General features: G+C 36.9%; 1 protein-coding gene across 1 annotated transcript in view; it reads right to left on the bottom strand.

Moving 5' to 3' along the window:
* Nucleotides 1-235: 235 nt before the first annotated feature.
* The window catches only part of entrep2 (endosomal transmembrane epsin interactor 2), an 85,131-nt gene continuing 65,247 nt past the window's right edge, over nt 236-20,119 (bottom strand). Inside the window, exons 3-12 of the mRNA XM_086070390.1 lie at nt 17,580-17,690; nt 15,216-15,347; nt 11,104-11,211; nt 10,180-10,340; nt 6,508-6,643; nt 5,522-5,597; nt 4,667-5,446; nt 3,025-3,096; nt 1,445-1,758; nt 236-1,189 (exon numbers count right to left, since the gene is read on the bottom strand). Coding sequence (XP_085926516.1) covers nt 992-1,189; nt 1,445-1,758; nt 3,025-3,096; nt 4,667-5,446; nt 5,522-5,597; nt 6,508-6,643; nt 10,180-10,340; nt 11,104-11,211; nt 15,216-15,347; nt 17,580-17,690 — 2,088 coding nt within the window. The 3' untranslated portion in view covers nt 236-991. The remainder of the gene's footprint in view (nt 1,190-1,444; nt 1,759-3,024; nt 3,097-4,666; nt 5,447-5,521; nt 5,598-6,507; nt 6,644-10,179; nt 10,341-11,103; nt 11,212-15,215; nt 15,348-17,579; nt 17,691-20,119) is intronic.

The following is a 20,119-nucleotide window of genomic DNA, read 5'->3' as shown; positions in this document are numbered from 1 at the left end:
TAATCTAACAATTACCAGCAGCCAAATAAAGCACAGAAAATGAAAATCCCACAAAACTGCTTAAATGTTCATTATTTTATGTACATATTGACTTACTACTGCATTTGAATCAATGTTTTCCATACTGTACTGCATTTATATTAACGTAAAAGCTGTAAAAGTCTGATTATGCAGGTATTTCTATGACAGACAAGTCGATGTTTTCCTCAAACAAAATCCACGTTATAGCGGGGTCGTGGTAGATAATACACTGTAACAGAAAAGTCACCAAAAACCTCATTAACTTACTAACAGTAATATTTTGTCCAAAACATTGTATACCTTACAACATCTACAACTTCAATTGGAATAACAACACAAATCAAAAAATACAAATCCATCTTTTATTGGAACACTGATAAGAAATATAACACAATGAGGTAAGTTCAAATGTTTGTAATGCTTTTGGACCAGTGGCACCACAAAATATTCACCACCCTATCAGTTATAGTTCTTCAAAATCTTTAAACATTGGCTAGTAAAGCCCATTTTTTCCCATTTCACAGTTGAATATTTTATATTTATAATTGTTCTTCCTGTTTCACACAAGGACGAGAAAAATACCAATACTGTAACACAATATCGTTTGTCTGTGAATGACAGATCCCAGCTTAGCGTCAATGTGTTTCATTTTGATGAAACTCAGTGTAAAAAAAATCTCAGGGAGAAACATTCTGTTTCTGTTGAGGAGAAAAAACAAAGCCACTACAGACAGGCAGGCTCACTCTGAGTTTGCTACTATTTCTGCTGATGACTGTGTACACTCTCTTGGGGCTCCTGGAGATGTCGTTTGAGCCTCTTCCCCTTTGCTTACGCCACAGTCATGCTGTGCAAACGTGACCTCACAATGCCGGACCGCTTATGAATTACCGCACAGCACAGTGTAGCTGTGATACATGAGCACTTGGGAATGCCCTCGTAGCTTAGATGCAGGTCCTTGTGAAGATGGTGGTCAGAGAATAGTTTCTCTGCACTCAAGGCTTTGTTCAAAGGAAGGCGAGTCCAGAGGATTGGTACAGGTGCCGGTAGTTTGAGGGAGATTTTTGGGACGGCGCATGGAAGGGGAGGAACTCAAAGCACCACAGCTTTGGAGGTGAAGATCCTCTTGGCCACGTTTCCTGGGACTGCCACTGATGCGCTGGGTCATCACCTGTGCACCAACATAGAAACATGAGCTTACTTGGTGTTGCCGCTCAACAGAGATTCATTAATTAAAATGGCAAACAAGGCAGATATATTCCCCCAGTACAGGCTTTCCAAGTAAGGGGCAGTCGCTAATCGCGCATTAAATATATATATATATATATATATATATATATATATATATATATATATAGAGAGAGAGAGAGAGAGAGAGAGAGAGAGAGAGAGAGAGGGAGAGAGAGAGACTATAAGATAATTTTACCTGATCTATGACATTGGCACTAAATATGGCCTCCTCCATGTGTTTCTCATCTGACTTGATAACACACTTGATATTGTTTACAACTTGCTGGACTTCAGGAGGTAAATTGCAGCTTGAATGCTCCAGGAACTTGGCCACCAATATTTTAGTGTCTTTATACATTTTGAGGTCAGCCAGGGACTGTGGTCGCTCATGGGGGGAGTGTGCTTGCAGAGCTCTTGTTTTAAGGTGGAGGTCTATTTTTCTGCTCTCCTTTTGCTGCTTCTTGGCACATATGTGACTTGGTTTGCCTTCCGCTGAAATACCCGATTGCTCTGAAGATGAAACAAAGGACAACAAAGGATGTGCTTTGAGAAAGAAAAAAATAGGTTTATTTGTAACAATCTTCAAGTTTGGTGCAGCTCCATTGCTAATCTTACACTTGGTGAGGATGAAGGATTATCATACAACAAACCTTAAACAAAGTTTACTTCCATACAGTCTGACACAAACATACCGTACATATGATTACAGTTAATGCTCAATATAATATGAAAAATACATAGCAATCATTCATTCAAGTTGTCTGTCCATCTGCCAAATTAATATCACATGGTTTCTACGGGTATCCGCAAGTCTAATTTAATGCTTTTTAGTGCTGTTTTTAACGCAACTTAAAACAAATTTGATGCCCACGTTGTACTATATAAATTTTGTACACACATATATACTGTACATACATAAATATATGCAAATGCTGTTTAGGGCAGACATTTGATTTCAATTTGTTATTGTGATTAATCGCATGATTTCCATAGTTAACTCACGATTAATCGCAAGTATCTGTTCTTAATTGATGTACAATAAAGGATTTTTATACTCTTGTTAATTAACATAAAAGTGGACAAATATATGTATCTTTTCAACCATTGATATAGTAATTTTATTTGTAAGCAGTTCATAAAGTTAGAAGTTAAAAATAGATACTAAACAGAAGGTAAATTATTGTCATACATTTGTGTTGAGGTGATTTTCTGCCATTAGGTGGGATTAGTATTTCATGTTTGACAATAGTGACAGGAACGATATGTTTTTCTTTTAAAATTCAGAGAAATAGGTATTTAGAACAAAAAGCAACTTGTGGACTCCAGGCCATTTTGTTTATTGTAAATTACAACTAGTCCCCACAAATAAATAGCCTATATACTGTATATACTGTATATTAAAAAAAAATCATATTTACTATTGCTAAATTTCGTCATAGTGACTGCTTTGTACAACGTCGTATGTGAAATAAAATATGAACAACAATGTTTTTACATCGATGATATTAAAAATTTTAATTTTTTTGGGCATCTTATTTAAATGCCATTTAGGGCCTTAAATTGAACAAAATATATTTAATTACTTTTAATACTTTTTAATGGCCTACAAAAAGCCTGTAATCATAAAGCTGCAATTTAAGGAAGAATAATCCTTTGACTTTGATTCGTTTATAAACATAAATGTGAAAATTGAATCACTGCTCTGTATTAACTATAAAATACATTTTGGAGAGAAAAAAAATAAGAAAGCCAACATCTTTTGAGGCATTGCTTTACCTTGCTCTGGCGATGTATGAGCTGAATCTCTAGCTGAAGCATTAATTGCAGACGTGGAGACACAAGATTCTCCTGTAGAAGAAGACCAAGAGCATCTTAAAACCTGATACTGATGTGTCCATTGTAATTTGTTAACAGTGACAGTTTTCTATGGTGGACCAAAACTGCCAAAATTAAAAAATAAATAAATGACTAAATAAATAAATAAATGAATAAAAGTGAAAATAAAAATGTATATAAAAATATAATTCAAAAATTGAATACAAAAAATAAATATAGAATATATATATACATACATATAAAAACAACAAAATATATACATGTCCATAAATAAAGAAATAAAAGTAAATAAAAAAACAAAAAAACAAAAAAACAAGATTCAAAAAATAAAAATCGAAATAAATATATAAATAGAATTAAATATCAATCAATAAATAAAAACGCTTTGCTCTCACATTTATTTATTTCATGCTGCAGACACTCTGTCAGATTGAAATGTTATTCAAATTAGGGGGCGGTCCTAAGCGTGTCTTGGGTCACCACAGTGGACAAGATACTCATCCATTGCTGGAGCTCTCCATGCAAGCCGGCGAGACTTCCTTGCTCGCCGACCCGCTCACTCTAGGTCAGGGGGTGTCAAACATATGGCCTGCAAAGGGGTTTAATCCGGCCCGCGAGATGATTTTGTAAACTTAAAAAAAAAAAGAAGAGTAATGTCTGATTAAATTAATCAGCCGACCACAATCAACGCATATAAATCTGTAATTTCACAAGCAATCCTCAGATTAACAATGTAACTTGTAAACAGAATTCCTATGGATGTCATTATTTGACACACAACTTTAAGTTACAGTTTGTTTAAAAAAAAATAAATTAAAAAAATAAAACATAGACCAACATAAAAATGCCGCGTTCAATTTGCATTTGTGTTATTTTTTAGGATAATATATTTACAGTTGCGCTCCGCGATTTAGGACTGGCCAGCAAATAGTGAAAATCTGCATATAATTGATTTTAAGTTATATAGGCCTTCCATGATTTTACCGATCCGGCCCACTTGGTAATATATTTTCCTCTATGTGGCCCCTGAGCTAATATGAGTTTGACACCCCTGCTCTAGGCAGTTTGCAACAGCGGAGCCCAACCCAAGACACGCTTAGGACCGCCCCCTCATTTGCAAAACAGTTCGACCTGACATAGCGTCTGCAGCATGAAATAAATAAATGTGAGAGCAGAGCGTTATTTATTGATTGATATTTAATTATATTTATATATTTATTTTTGTATTTATTTCCACATTTATTTTTATATCTATTTCCACATTTATTTAAATTTTTTGAATCTCGTTTTTTATTTTTGTACTTATTTTACTTTTCTTTCTTTCTTCATATATATATATATATATATATATATATATATATATATATATATATATATATATATATATATATATATATATATATATATATATATATATATAGTTTTTATTTCCATGTATATTTATTTTTTGTATTACATTTTTGAACTATATTTTTTATTTATATCCGTTTTTATTTTTCACTTTTATTTATTTATTTATTTGTTTAACATTTTGGCAGTTTTGACCCTCCATAGTTGTCAGGTAAAAAACAATATCTCTTACTTCCAGTAGTGGAGGAGCAGGAGATGGGGTCACTGGTGGAGCGGACAATACGTGCCAGCTTGCGGTACCTCCTGGCGGCACGAAGTACTCGAGGCCTCTCTGCGGGTGAACGTCCACTTTGAGATGAGGTAGAGGGGGGCTGCGGAGTAGAGGAGGGGGACCAAACACTAAAGCACAACCGGGGGCCTCGTAGCCTACTGGGAGGGGAAGGAGAGGGAGAGGGAGCTAAGGGACTGATGGCTAAGGTTCCCCCAGAAGAGGCCACTGAAGTGGGGGAGCAAGGCTGAGGAGGAGGCGGGGAGATAGCGACGGCAAGCGGGAGTTTCCGGCTCATCATTCGTGCTTTAATGAGAGAATGCGGCGACACTTTTGGTGGCTCTTCTGGCAAATGTTTGGCTGATGCAAGCTCATCACAAAGATGCATGGAAGGCCGAAGATCCTCACATCCACGAGAGTTGTCTGCAGAATCCTCTTGGTCCAAATTGCTGTAGTTTTCCGAGGACCAGTCCGGAGAGCGTTCAAGGGATTCCTGGGTATGTGAGGACTCACTGAATCCGGTGTCACTGGGGCGAGTGTCGATGTTGGACAAGCCATGATGGCAGCGTGTGCGCATACAAAGCTCAAGGCTGGTGCAGCTTCCATCGGTCGGTGCTGTGTGGTGTGTGCTGTAGGGAGAGGAATCGGAGCCTTGGACCTCAAGAGAACACAAGTCCTCTGAGGAGCAAGTGTGGTCGTGATCAGCAACTTCTGACACCATCAGGGATGCACTGTCTACAGAGGCTTGAAATATGAAACAAAGACATAATCAGTAATAAAAGATAGATAGATTATTTTTTTTTTTAATTGAAGAGTTACCTTGAGTGCTGAGTCCTGTTGTGTTTCTGTCACATAAACTAGATTCAGTGGCCTGTTGTTCGATACTGGTGGTGACCTGTCAGGTGTAAATTATTAGAAGAATAACATTTCTATTTTCATAAGATCACTTCTGATGTGCTGTTTTGGATGTTTAAAGTAAATATTGTGAAGCATGTGGTCTTCAATAGCAAACAAGAGCTGAAGGGGGCACTATAAGACCATATTATGTCATAACGTTTTTGTTTTTTTCCATTTAAAGGAAACAGTACACCTGACATTCTTCTAATGGTCATGCAAAATGGTAATGGGTGCTCAAATTGTTATAAATGTTCTATTTCTAACTGATCAGTATCTGAATCGGAAGCTCCTGTTATTTGTAATTAGCAATTCAATTTTGGTTGGGTTTTTTGTGATCAATTTGAAATTTTGATTTTGGTGTTGAGTTGAAAGGAAAAGGACAAAACAAGAAAATGTTGCTCTCTCGGAACAATAAATCCAGAGTTGATCACGTGAAAATTAGGAAATTGCAATGAATCACAAAGAGAATATAAAACAATCCATTATTACAATACATGACAGCTATTATTTGTAGCTGTAAAAAAAAAAGAATTGCAGGGAAAGTGTCTGCAAACAAATGAGAGAAAAATGTTGCTCTTCAGGGACATTTGCTGAAAATGTTCCAAATCAGCAGCACATAATGCTAGATTGAATTGCCTCCGACTGTGACTAAAGAGTAAAGAAAAAATCTAGTCTGGTAGAGAAAGTGTACTGAATGGTTTGCATTGTCTACAATCACATACATTTTCAGACTTACGTTAGAAACAAACTGCTTTATCACTCTTAATTCAATCCAAAAGAAAATAATTTCTGTGGTACAGCACAAAAGATTTTTGGGAAAGATGCAAATGCTCATGGAACAAATACCCGATTGGCAATGCACTCAACTGGCCTAGCAGCAAACCTATCGGGAGTTAGACTGTTCTCACCTGGCTTGCAGGAGTCTGTCCCACCACAGACTCATATGGTGGGGGCAGGTCAGTTGGGTACAGTGTCCCAGGGCTGTTGATGGGCACCCCATAAATGGTACTAAAGGGTGAATGGGGGAAGTCCAAATGCAAGCCTCTGTAAAGGACATAATATTCATATTTCTGATCAGGCAATTCATAAACAATCATAAAACAACATTAACATGAAGATGTAGTTCCAGAAATTCATTTAACTGAAAGAAATAACAAAGATCATATTCAACCGTATTTTCTTCAACACTAAACTATATTATGTGTCCTGTATAATACACCCAGCTCTTAACAAAGTAAAGACTAGTGCCACAGTTTTTTTTAAATAACCACACTTGGATTAGCAAAACAGTATGTTATGTTTCATTAAAGGTGCATTGTAGAGTTTAAAATGTTAATGTTATAGCTTTTTCAACACCACGCATCCTCCACCAATGCCCTGGCATTTTTTCCTCCCCACAAAAAAGTGATTAGCGACAGTTAATTTATGAGTGTGCACTGTAGTACTTGTTGCTTTAGTAATGCTATCATAAAAAACAAGAACACCACCAAGGAAGAACTATCAATAAAAGTAAAAATTCTTCGAGATTTGCCTTCAGGTTTGTTTGTCCATCTGTTCCCGGTTAATGTAGGATGGGAACAGACGGGAGGTGCTACTGTGAATCCACTTGAACCAACCATCCATAAACCAATTTTTTCTTTCCCAAATGGTCCCATATTGACTTATATCGTGAAAAACAAAACAAAACAATAATGTACCTAGGATGTAATGAAAAATAAACATATATGTACTTCCACACACTGTTCCTGTTGCAAAGTTAGGAAAAATTGGGTAAACCTGCTGAGTGAAGAAATAACTTTAATGGTTGTATGTCAAGCTTGATTTCTAATTTCTCGGAAAAGACCTGTGAGCTGGTTCAATTTTGGGCGTCAAGAGGTGAATTTGATTTATAATACCTCAATCCTGTTTGGTCACCAATATTCCCCTTTATACAAGAATGAAATACAACCTGAGATTTTCCACTAGCCACAGCAGGATGATATGATACACGCCTGGCTCTGCACAGGGACCCTATAAATTTTGCCCCTGTTGTGTTTATATTTATGGCATGCTTTCTGACTGCATCAGCAGTACGCTCTCATGGTTTACTACTCTATACTACAAAATAAAATAAAATAATATCACTGTGAGTTACTTCACTAACAAGAATTGCATCAAAACTAACCAACCAATGAAACATTCTTTGGTTTGGTGTTACTTGGTCTTAGAGCCTAAATCCATCTCTTTAGCCATCCATCGATTTCCCACCACTTTCTTTTCAGGGTCACGGGTGAGTGGTACCCTTTTTTAGGCGACTTTGGAAAGTGGCAGGGTACACTGGATTGATCCCCAGTCAATCAAATCATTTTAATCTACCTTTTATATTTTAGTTTTGCTCAAAATTTATGGCAAGATTACAGTGTCTAGTGACATATATAAACCAGCAACATAAATACTGCAATTAAAATAAAAAGATTTAAAAGAAAATTATTTTTTTTACATACATAATCATCATTAAGCATAGCTTACGTGTTCAAAAGGGAGTAGGAAGAAGTAAAAAACTTATTGAGTCCACCTGCACTTATACATGCATAGATATGCCAACAGTATTGTACACTTAGTTGATGAGCAAACATTTTTGCAGATTTATAAATCAGCAAAGGCTGACACATACTTTTCAGGTTGATTCCAAAATGATTCCACAAATTTACACCTACAATTGTAACACACCTTTGCTTCATATTTGTTCTTGTTTTGAATGTTTTGAATGTTTTATAGACACTTATACCCCTCAACTCGACTTCCAGCTTAATCTTTCATCGATCACTACACCAAGAAATATATTTTCATACACTCTTTCTATTTCTTTAGAATCTACTCTAATTTGTGACTTGGTGCTTGACCTGTTTCGTGTCAAAAACTATCAACTTTGATTTGGTTAAATTTGGAAAAAATGTGTTGGTGTCAAACCAATTTTTTACAATTAATTTTCCACCGTAATCAGAAGCGGTTTCAGATTTTCTCCAGAGTAATAGAGAGTTGTGTCATCAGCAAACAAAACCCTTTTAAGTATTTTGGAGACACAGCAGATATCGTTTATATATAATATAAATAACTTAGGGCCAAGCACTGACCCTTGGGGAACGCCATGAGAGATAATCTATTGTTATGATTGTATGTTGTTGAACTGCAAATACCGATATCTAAGCCTCTTATGCCGTATCTCTCTAATTTATTTAATAATATACTATGATCTATAGTATCAAATGCTTTTTTATTTTTTTTAATCTATAAAAATCCGAATAGTAGATTCTTTATTATCTATACTTGGAGCGATAGCTTCTACAAGTTCCATAACTGCCACCAAGGTTGATCGTTTTTCCTCTAAATCCATATTGATTATCACTTAAGAGCTTGTGTTTCTTGATGAAAGTGTCCAGTCTATGTAAAAAAAGTTTCTCTAAAATTTTTGAGAACTGTGGCAAAAGTGATATTGGTCTATAGTTAGTAAATAAATGTCTATCTCCGTTTTTATATATAGGAATGACTTAAGCAGTTTTCATTTTTGATGGAAAGATACCAACTTTAAATTACAAATTACAGATATATGTGAATGTTTGATGATGCTTTTGACTAATGTCATGTCAATATTAAAGTAATCAGTGGACTTTTTTTTTAAACTTCAGTTTCATTTACTGCACTAAGAAACATAGTGTAGTTTTGAGTTTGTTTGTTACTTTGATTTTCGATTTTTTCCAATTCCTTATTTTACTCTCTTCCAAGTGTAAATATTACTCTAAAACTGAGTCTATTTGGTCCCATTCTAAATAGAGTCAAATTTACTCTACAGAATTTACTGAGTAAGTAGGTAGGCCATTTGAAGAGTAGTGACATCCTACTTAAACTTATAGATTTCTATTATTTAAAAGTTAAGGCAATTTGTGATTAACTACGTAAACCAGTAAAGAACTACAAATACATGACTGAAGTCAACCAAATTTATCCCATGATGCCCCATAACAGTTACACAACAAAAACAATCATGTCAGGCCACACGCTTATGTACTGGTGAGACACCAGGTAGTGAACACTTTAGTTTAGCATTCTAAGAAACTAACCAGGATGATAACATTTCACACACCAAGTCACAGTCACAATTATCAACGTGTAACTTTAAATTATTATTTAGGACACACATTCAATGAACTATGGGCAACATTAAACCAATTAAATAATAATGATTAATGATCTTATGATGGATATTGATCAGCATTGCATAGCGCCCATATTTTGCTCATATTAATAATAACATTTTTGACATACATCTGGTTAGAAAGTGTGCAGTCCTATGTGGCCCCATGGTAGCGCTGATGAAAAATTGTGGCCCACCTCCATCCTCTAAGTTGCCCATCCGTGCTCTTGCTTGTGCTTTTGGGTTTTTATTTTCATATAATTTTTCAAATAGAATAATATCTTTATTGACAGACTCAAGTCAATGAAAACATCAAATAGAAGACACTCATACGGTATACTACATTTTGGGAACACCTTATGAGCAATTAAAAGAATGGGATACTTACGAGAGGTCTTTTGATTCTTACCTTTGTCCATCCATTGATGGTGTGCAGGTGTACTCAGGGGGGTAGTAAGGCGGTGGTGGAATGGGAGGAATAAACTCATCAAAATCCAATGTTTGGTGGAGGATGGTTCCATGGGGAGTCATACAATCAGCATTTAGCTCTCTTGTTCGGTGTGGCATAAACTGAAACACATCAAAAGAGACAAGCTGTCGTTGTACAAGTCCCTGTTTGTTATTTCAAACCATAAAGTCCCCACAACATCTCCCTCAGTTATTAAAGTTTATTCTGCAGCTCTGCTGTTGTTTCATTGATCAAGCTCTGTCTCGCTGCTGTACAGTTTCAACACGTTTTTCTTTGAGGTGCTATTACAGTATTTGAACTGGGGATTTTTTTCCACAACCAGTCTGCATTTCTACTTTTCATGAGACTGCCTTATAGCTACATTTAGTAGAATGCAGTACTTTTTTCCCCACTGAATATAATTTACTTCTGAGAAAAAAAGTATATTTATAATTATTTTCGCACTGGCAGAGTTCCTACTTTTGATCAGCAAGTGCAGTCAAATGAAATAACTATTTTTGGTGCGAAAACAAATGAAGCTTGGTCATGTTAATTTCCCTCATGGCAAGAAGTATTAAGCAGTTGTTAATAGTTTTATTGCTCCACATAAAATGACAGGAAAGGTTACTTGTGAGAATAATCCACCTCTGTACAATAAATGACAAGATGCTTTCAAGCATCCTATGCACATTTTCACTGGAGGACAGGACACAGATCCTTTGACAGCTGCTCTCGGCTGACTTTTGCAAAAACTCAATGATATCTTGACAGGCTTGGGACAGAGAATGGGAATCACGTTGTATAATTCAATTCGAAGGCGATAGCGATTGTTTTCCCATTTATGGCAAAAAAAAAAGGCCTCCCATTATAACTGTCCACACTCACCATCTGCAGCACATCAGTGGAGACAATTTGCATGCAGCACATGGCTGTCGCTAGGGCACAAACAATGGTGGAGATGACGTTAAGGGCACATACGCTGAACAGCAGCTCCTGTGAGAGGGAACAGGAAGAAGATGAGGAAAAAATTTATCAAATTCAGGATATAACATTAAGCAAATGGAACAGCATACTGTAAATATTCTGATAAAATACACTTTCAATCCATGCTACAGTATGCCAGACTTCCTTAAGAGTCATATAAATTACAGCAGGAAATCAGTGGAAACTATGCACTGGAGAGTTCTTACAAAGACCTCCATAAACTTTAACTCAAACCCTGACTACAATAACAGTACAAGGTCAAATATAATAAGTCTAATACAATGGGGGAAGTCAACTCATCAACAGACACCAACGTACTCTAATCCAGGAAATATGCACGACTGCTAGGAGACTAAGGAGTACTCTTTTCGAAGCTTATACCACATAAACCTTTAATAACTGTATGATATGAATGATTTTTTTGCTGGGCAGCACAGAAACACCACCTGCATGGAAATTGGCCCGAGGAAGAGAATTTGTCTTTGAGAGGACTGATAACAGCGGAAGTTTAAAAGCACCTCAATTGAGTGGGGGAAAAAACCCTACAACATAATTGGAGCAAACACTTGACCGATCTAAGATCAATGACCCATATATACACATTAACCCATGGTGGGGTGGACTGTACACCAGTCAAATGAAAAATTGAGAGCGATATTGGTAACCTTCCTCAGCATGACCACGGCTATGACCTGGCTTCCTTAATGCATGCAATGCTGTGATCATTTTGTGCATATCTAGTTTCCATAATTGGCATAAAAGTCAAACTTAGGAATCAGGATGGCCTGAATGTCATAGAATTTGGATTTCAATTTTCAACCAATATTTTGAAGAAGGATTTTGCATAAATCTTTTGAACGTGCAATACACATTATTTTAACTATATGATCTTGTAGCCTACACAATTTTGAGATAAGCCGACATCAAAGGTACTTGCAATAAAATATGTAATGGCCATTTAATAATAGTGTATGTGCTTGGCCATGAATCAACCGATTTTCGTAAATAGTTACAAACTACTGACAGTTTTGTCCTGTTTCATGTGGGCAAGCGAAAATGTTAATTTGTAACAGAAAATGCACACGCAAATGCACACATTTAGTATGAGAGCAGTTATACAACAGCTACTTTTGATATCTTTTGTTCATTTACAGTGCTAATATATCAATATCATCATATGAGAAGAACTAATCAATAATTTGATATAATAGTTTGTATATACAGTATCAGTATCAACAAGTATAAAATAATGTGGGAAAAAATGTACAAATCTTGTGAAAAAACGACAATTTATACAGGAAGTGTTATGGGGATTATTTAAAGGGGAAATCAACCGTAAACAGTTCTTGACAATAATATGTTATATGTAACCTCACTAATCTAAACATGACATTCTGATTAATATTACATTTGTGGAATATGAGTTATAAAGGATAATCCAGCTGTTTTTGTCCATCTCAGGGAGCGGCCATTTTGCCACTTGCTGTCAACTGAAGATGACATCACAGTTGCTCAGGGCTCAGGCAACGACCAATCACAGCTCACCTGTTTTCTGAAGCTGAGCTGAGATTGGTTGTTACCTGAGACCTGAGCAACTGTGATGTAATTTTCACTCGACAGCAAGTGGCAAAATGGCTGCCTTCTGATATTGATAAAAACTGCTGTAACTCATATTCCACTAAGGCAATATTAACCAGAATACCATTTTTAGACTAGTATGGCAGCATCAAACATATTATTGTCAAGAAAGGTTTTTTTGGGTTGACTTCCCCTTTAACCACCCTGAGATGTCCTGTCCCAAGTCAATCAAGGTAGAGATTTCTACAGCAATGTTTCAAATCTGCCCTGGATGGGGAACGTAAGTTATTGCTCCATCCCTCTTAGGAAATACAGCCCAAGTCCCAGATGAAATGACTGAATTTTAAAGTTGTTAGTGTTCTGTACATCCACTCGACCAGGGATAAGGAACCCTGGTCCTTGAGAGCTATGGTCCTGCCTGTTTTCCATGTTTCTCTCCTCAAACACAGCTGACTCAAATGATCAGCTAATCAGCAAGCTCTGTAGAAGCCTGATAACGATCTTGTTCATCAATCAGGTGTGTTGACGGAGGCAGACACGGAAAACAGGCAAGACAGTGGCTCTCGGGGACCAGGGTTCCCTACCGCTGCACTAGACTAAACTCGGCCTATGGGAGCCAGCACTTGCAGAAGAATATATCAGTTACTTAGATATCATTAGTAGCAGGAGCAGAGTAACACTTCATGTGGAATGGCTGAAGACTCAGGGGAGCAGATCATGACAGCTTCTGGCTCGACATAACTCAACACCTCTGAGGTGGTTTATTGCCCTAATTCCCATATCTCGTTGAATGAGGGATGATCACAATGATAAATGCACTTGATCTTTCATCTTTTCAAAAGCATGTTTCATTCTGAGGAGTCTTTTATTTGGTTATCAATGTTTTATAATCAATCAGGGGCATAAAATGAATGGATACGATTGCCGTTATCCAATAAAGGCACAGTGACGCATGTTGTATATCATGCTTGCAGACTGTACCGTCGAGATAATCTTCCGAGATCATGCAATCGCAGCCAAGCCAGACGAGTTATGTCCTACATACTAAGAGGTTTGTCACTTGGGGAAAGAAAAATGTTGTTGCCATTCTTCACTTGCTCTCTAATTAATCTGTGACTGGTGAAGCTGGAAACAGCACACACATGTTCCCGTGTGGAATATTTTGCATGACAGTTAAGACATGAATGAATTTGATACCTTTTGAATTATTTCACAAAATTAGAGGCTATTCCATTATTTAAAGAAAACATAATTTAGCAAATCTTGAAATGTACTATTATGATAATCACGTTAGCAGTAACCCAAAAACAATCTATGTTCTGCCAGTGAGCAACTACTGCAGGAGAAACATGAATGCACATATAAACATTAAGAGGAAAATACATTAGTTTGTTGAAAGCATGTAGATTTCTTTTGGTAAACCACTCAATGGATGTAAAGGATGCATCACTGGTCCCCTGGACTATGGAGGACCAAAACTGCCAAAATTTAAAATAAATAAATTAATGAATAAAAGTGAAACTAAAAACGGATATAAAAAAATATATTTAAAAAATTAAACACAAAAATTAAATATAAATGAAAATAAAGATATCCATAAATAAAAAAACAAAAATAAAAAACGAGATTAAAAAAATGTAAATAAATATAAAAATAAATGTGGAAATTACGGAAATAAATACAAATATAAATATATAAATATAATTAAATATCAATCAATAAATAAAAACGCTCTGCTCTCACATTTATTTATTTTAAGCTGCAGACGCTCAGTCAGGACGAAATGTTATTCAAATAAGGGGGCGGGCCTAATTGTGTCTTGGGCTGGACTCCGCTGTTGCAAACTGGCTTTCATTGGTCGAGTGGGCGGGTCGGCGAACAAGGAAGTCTTGCCGGCTTGCATGGAGAGCTCCAACAATGGACGACTTGTTGTTGAGCAACTCAAGTTGCAAGTTGTGGTGACAGTGGACAAGATAGTCGTCCATTGTTGGAGCTCTCTATGCAAGCCGGCGAGACTTCCTTGTTCGCCGACCCGCTCACTCTAGACAGTTTGCAACAGCGGAGCCTAACCCAAGACACGCTTAGGACCGCGCCCTCATTTGAATAACATTTCGACCTGACAGCGTCTGCAGCATGAAATAAATAAATCTGAGAGCAGTGTTTTTATTTATTGATTGATATTTAATTCTGCTTATATATTTATATTTATTTATTTGTATTTTTATTTATTTATTATATGTACAAATATATATATATATATATATATATATATATATATATTGTTTTTATTTCCATTTATATATATTTTTTGTATTTAATTTTTGACTTATATTTTTTATATCAGTTTTTATTTTCACTTTTATTCATTTATTTATATATTTAGTCATTTATTTATTTTTAATTTTGGCAGTTTTGGTCCTCCATACTGAACGCACCTTGAGACGTAAGCGTATGGTATTGCAGTCCCTCAGTGGGTTAAGTTTCAGCGTCTCTCCGAGGTTGTTGCAGCTTGAACTCTGTTGCTGTAGTTCACAGCAAACACACACTCCATCGCTGTCAAACTTGAGCTGGGATTAGAGGAGCACATGAAAATTCACTCACATACCCACATGGCAGTCTCACAATTAAATGAAGCACACACACAAAAAAGGGAGAGAGAGGGAGAATACTGCTGTTTTACATTGAAACGCAATGCAAAGGAATACACGTGAGTAAAAAATGACTGAGTCACTGCGAAATATGAGGAGCTACCCAGGGAGGGATTGCGTTCGAGCACACCTCTGCAGTGTGTCCCAGATTGAGAGAAAGTAGGACATGAACCCAACAAGTATAGGTTAATTAATTTGGGGAGAGGAGATGAGATGCATTAAAATTTCGGTTGGGACTTGTGAGGAATCACTGGGGATCCAAATAAAGAAGTAAGCTGACGTCCACATGAGTAGGGAGAAAATCAGCCTCTAGTACAGTTAACCAGTGTGGTTTGATTGATTTGTATTGGTCATATGTAATTTAAATTTTCATTCTTTAACATACTGAAGGGTACAGTACCATTTCTTGAGACCGTGCTGTAATGTTTACTGACTAAAGGGTTGATAGGAATGAGTGGATGGAAAGTACATTCAAAACACCAAAACATGCAAGATGCCCTCCTTTGTTTACTGTATCGACAACGTGTCACATTGGTAATGTCACACTATTGATAAACTTCATGCGAGATATATATCACCATCTACCCAAAGAACACAGTAGAAAAGTTAGCTCAAAATGTATTTTTCCTAAGTGTACACAGTAAATTTTGTACAGTACATTTTACTCTAAAAAGGGTATTTGGTCCCACTCTAAACAGAGTAAAATGTACACTTGGAAGAGAGTAAATATTTCTCAAAGTATTTTTTACTGTGTACGAGAGAATTGGCCTATCCCAAGACAAAAACCCAGTAAAGTTTTTTCACTCAGAAATTCTACGTACATTTTAGTAGTTTCTTTTTTTTTAAAGTTACAAAAGGAACAAAGCCATTACCTTCAGCTTGGGAGACGGCCACTCTACCAATTGAGTTATGCCACTCTTACTGTTTGCTAAGTTCCAAAAGGAGACCAAAAACATAGATTTTGGTCTTGGAGGGACGAAGATTCCAGCTGACACGAGTGATAACACACAGTACAAGCGACATGGCTCAGGGAGTAGATTGACTCCCAAACTTAAGTTTTGGTTTGTTCCTCAACCCTTGAGTGACTTTACTTAAAAAAATAAAAAAATAAATAAACATCTCTCCTTGCAAAATATACTTTCTGAATGAAAAATATTTTCTAGGTTTTTTTCATGTGATAGGCAAATTCTCTCGTATGCACTAAAAATATCAAATTTACTCTGAATATTTTACTCTCTTCCAAGTTAAATTTTTACTCAGTTTAGAGTGAGACAAAATAGACTCGTATTAGAGTAAAATATATATACTCTACAAAATTTACTGTGTACCATTTGTGTTGAGAAGGAAGATGCACTACATGTTGCAAATGTGGATTTGGTGGTTTGTGTGCTAGTTGAGTCACTAACCCGTATTTTAGTTATGAACTCTATAGAGATTTGTATTTTAAAATGCATTATATGAAATTTCCTTCCAGTCTACGTAGTCAAGAAGCAAAAGTGTACACAGAATGTATCTGCTAAAGGTCACTGACAACAGCAACGACAAAATTGATTCCTAAATTTATTTCATAATTTACCAATGGGAACCATTTTTGAACTGGTATAAGAAAGAGTAGCCCTCTTGATAGCGTTGGTTATTCCAATTTAGACAATATACTATACAAGTGCAGCAAATAACCATCACATTAAACGATGTATTTTCTGGAAAATCATTTTGGAGATAGACCAGCACAGCAATATTTCTGCCTAAAGACTAAAATCAAATTTTGGTCCTGTTGCTAAAAATAATAAATGCCTTTTGTATAATTTCTGGGGACTTAGTGCACTTTCTGTGTGGAAATTTTCTACTGTGTTTTATTTGAATCTCTTTTGATACTCCTGTGTGTCACGTTCAAAATTGTCTGTCGATGTCAATTTTGCTGTAAATGGCTGGTTGTCTCTATAAGTCCCTTTCTTCATCTGTTGTACGTCTGTATATCTGTCTTGTCTAATTGAGTGGTTAGCAGTGCAGAGTGTACCACACCTCTCACCCTATTGTCAGTTGGATAGGCTCCAGTTTCCTTCTGACCTTGAACAAAACAAATAGTCGAGAAGATGGATGGATGCATGGAAGTTGGAGAGTGGGGCTCTGGAGTGGCACATATGGTCTTACCAGCTGACATTCTTCCAGCGAGTTGACCAGCTGAGCATTCTGGCAGGAGAGGATGGAGCCTGCCAGGTTAAGCATCACGCAAACTGCTGACAGCAACATGAAGAATGTGATCTGCAATAGACAGAAGGAGGATAGAGGGAAAAACAGAGAAAGGAAAGATGTTAAGTATCATGTCATCTGCTATTGGTCAGAGAGACACTCAGACTCTTCGGTCCTGCACCTTGCATTGAATCATTGCACGCTTGACCACTACAGTGGACATTTGCACTACAGTACATAAAATCAATCATCTATTTTCGTTGTAATGTTCTGACTGCCTAGCGGCAAACATAATTATTTAATTGTGCAACAGATTCAAACTCAATAAAATAAGAAAATGTGCAATTTTACAGTTTTAACATTTACAGTTTGTTATCTTATCTGTTCAAAGCCCCAGTGAGATGCATTTGAATGGTACCGGAATAAATATTGTTAAACATTTTCATTCCCAGCACAAGTCTAACGCAAAGTGCATGGGAGGAGTTTTCTTTCTTTTGATAATTTGCTCAACTAGCGCAGATAGAAGAGAGTGTTATGCACTATTGTGGAAGGGAATGCAGCCAGCTCCTGGCCAATTGAAGGACTTGCTGGAGTTCATGCAGTCAAAGGAAGTGCAAGAAAATCTCCACTTGCAGATGATGTTAAGTCGGGCGCTGTGGATGGGCACTTGGAGACCGCCTTCTATCCTCAATGTCCATAGATAGATTCTTATTTTAAACATGGTCCATGTATAAAATAACAAGGTATTAATGACTTTAAGTTGTGTTCTTAAAATCTAAACGGCTATATTTGACATTTTGAGTTTTTTCATTTTTATTCAATGGACAAGTATTTTATCAAATAAATGAAGACAAACCAATGTATTATTTTTTTTATTATTAATGAAAAATACCTCAAATTGCATTTTAAGGCAAATTCCCATCTTTTAAAAATGGAGGGTGATTTACAAAATAGGTCCAGACTATTGAAAAATAAGTAAAGAAAGCAAGCTATGTAACAGCTGTCAAACTAATTTACTGTTGCTAGCCAGGCAATCGTTGTTAATGCTAACAGCAATCTGCTAGCCACTGGCATCGGATATTTGATTTGTGAACAGTTAAAAAAGAAACCAAAGTGAACACATCTGACTCGCGCTCATCATCGGCAACCGCGAAGGCTCTTCAATCTATTTGATTATTTCTTCAATCTTAAAATATCCGTTCCGTTCCGTTCCGTTCCGTTCCGTTCCGTTCCGTCTTCAATTCCGTTTATCCGGGGTCGGGTCGCGGGGGCAGCAGCTTTAGCAGGGAAGCCCAGACTTCCCTCTCCCTAGCCACTTCAGCCAGCTCCTCCGATGGGATCCCAAGGCGTTCCCAGGCCAGCCGTGAGACGTAGTCTCTCCAGCGTGTCCTGGGTCGTCCCCGGGGCCTCCTGCCGGTAGGACATGCCCGGAACACCTCCCCAGGGAGGCGCCCAGGAGGCATCCGAACCAGATGCCCCAGCCACCTCAACTGGTTCCTCTCAACGTGGAGGAGTAATCTTAAAATATCCTGCTTTTATATTCTTAGGTTTATTTACTTTTTTACAATTTCAGTCCATGCATTTTGTTATTTAAATGACATCTTTATAATATTTTCTTTACAATGCTTTGACGTCAAACACATAATTTCCAGCCAATCCTGTAGCGTGACATCATTGGTAGGCGACCTCAATACAATCTGGCAGCCTGATCACTGGTACAGACACCGTACCACACAATGACAGCGTAATAAACTAGCAGTTTCTTAGTATCCTAAATTAGCGATTGAATATGAGTTTGGGATAGCGTTGTGTTGGAACTGTTGATGTTGGTCACAACTATGTAATGTCAAGAAAAACTACGATAAGAAAATCCAAAACGTCTACTAAGGCTACTATTGTACTATTTGGTAAACTTTATTTTGAAGTTAGCCTTAGCATAGACGGCGTTTTATGTTGAGTATGTTCCAGCTTCCTTGACATGTCTGAATGACAGGACCAGGACAATTGTCAAAACAAAAAATCTGTAACATTAATTTGAGGACTCATTTCACCCCTATCTGCCAAAATGCTCCCATATATGCGACTTATGTGATTCGCAAGGGTTTGCAACTTCCACTGCTGCTATTATATGATTATACTGATCATGATCATGTTAGTTTTTTCACCCACCAATCCACGGATCGTGTGTGAGCCAAACCATGGAGCCTAACACCTACAGATAGATTACGAATTAATGATGATCCGCTGCACCACTCTGCCTTGATCAAATCTATCAAAAGCCATCAAATCCATCACCTGTGCCACAACTTAGCCCTGCTTTTAGCTTGTCTAGAATCCAGTCTACTTTTGGCCACCAAACTACCAAATGCGCTGGGAGCGTGCATATTTACAAACATGCAAAAGTAGACTTACCCTGGCATAAGGATGAAGATATACCTATTTTTTCGCTGAGCGCAGTCTACTTCCTGTCACTAAATTTTCAGGCACCCCAGGGGTGCGCC

This window comes from Leptonotus elevatus, chromosome 3 (assembly GCF_054856555.1).
Source record: "Leptonotus elevatus isolate MCC_2025b chromosome 3, RoL_Lele_1.0, whole genome shotgun sequence".
Lineage (NCBI taxonomy): Eukaryota > Metazoa > Chordata > Actinopteri > Syngnathiformes > Syngnathidae > Leptonotus > Leptonotus elevatus.
Note: the sequence above shows the minus strand (reverse complement) of the source record. Positions and strands in the feature narration are given on the sequence as shown.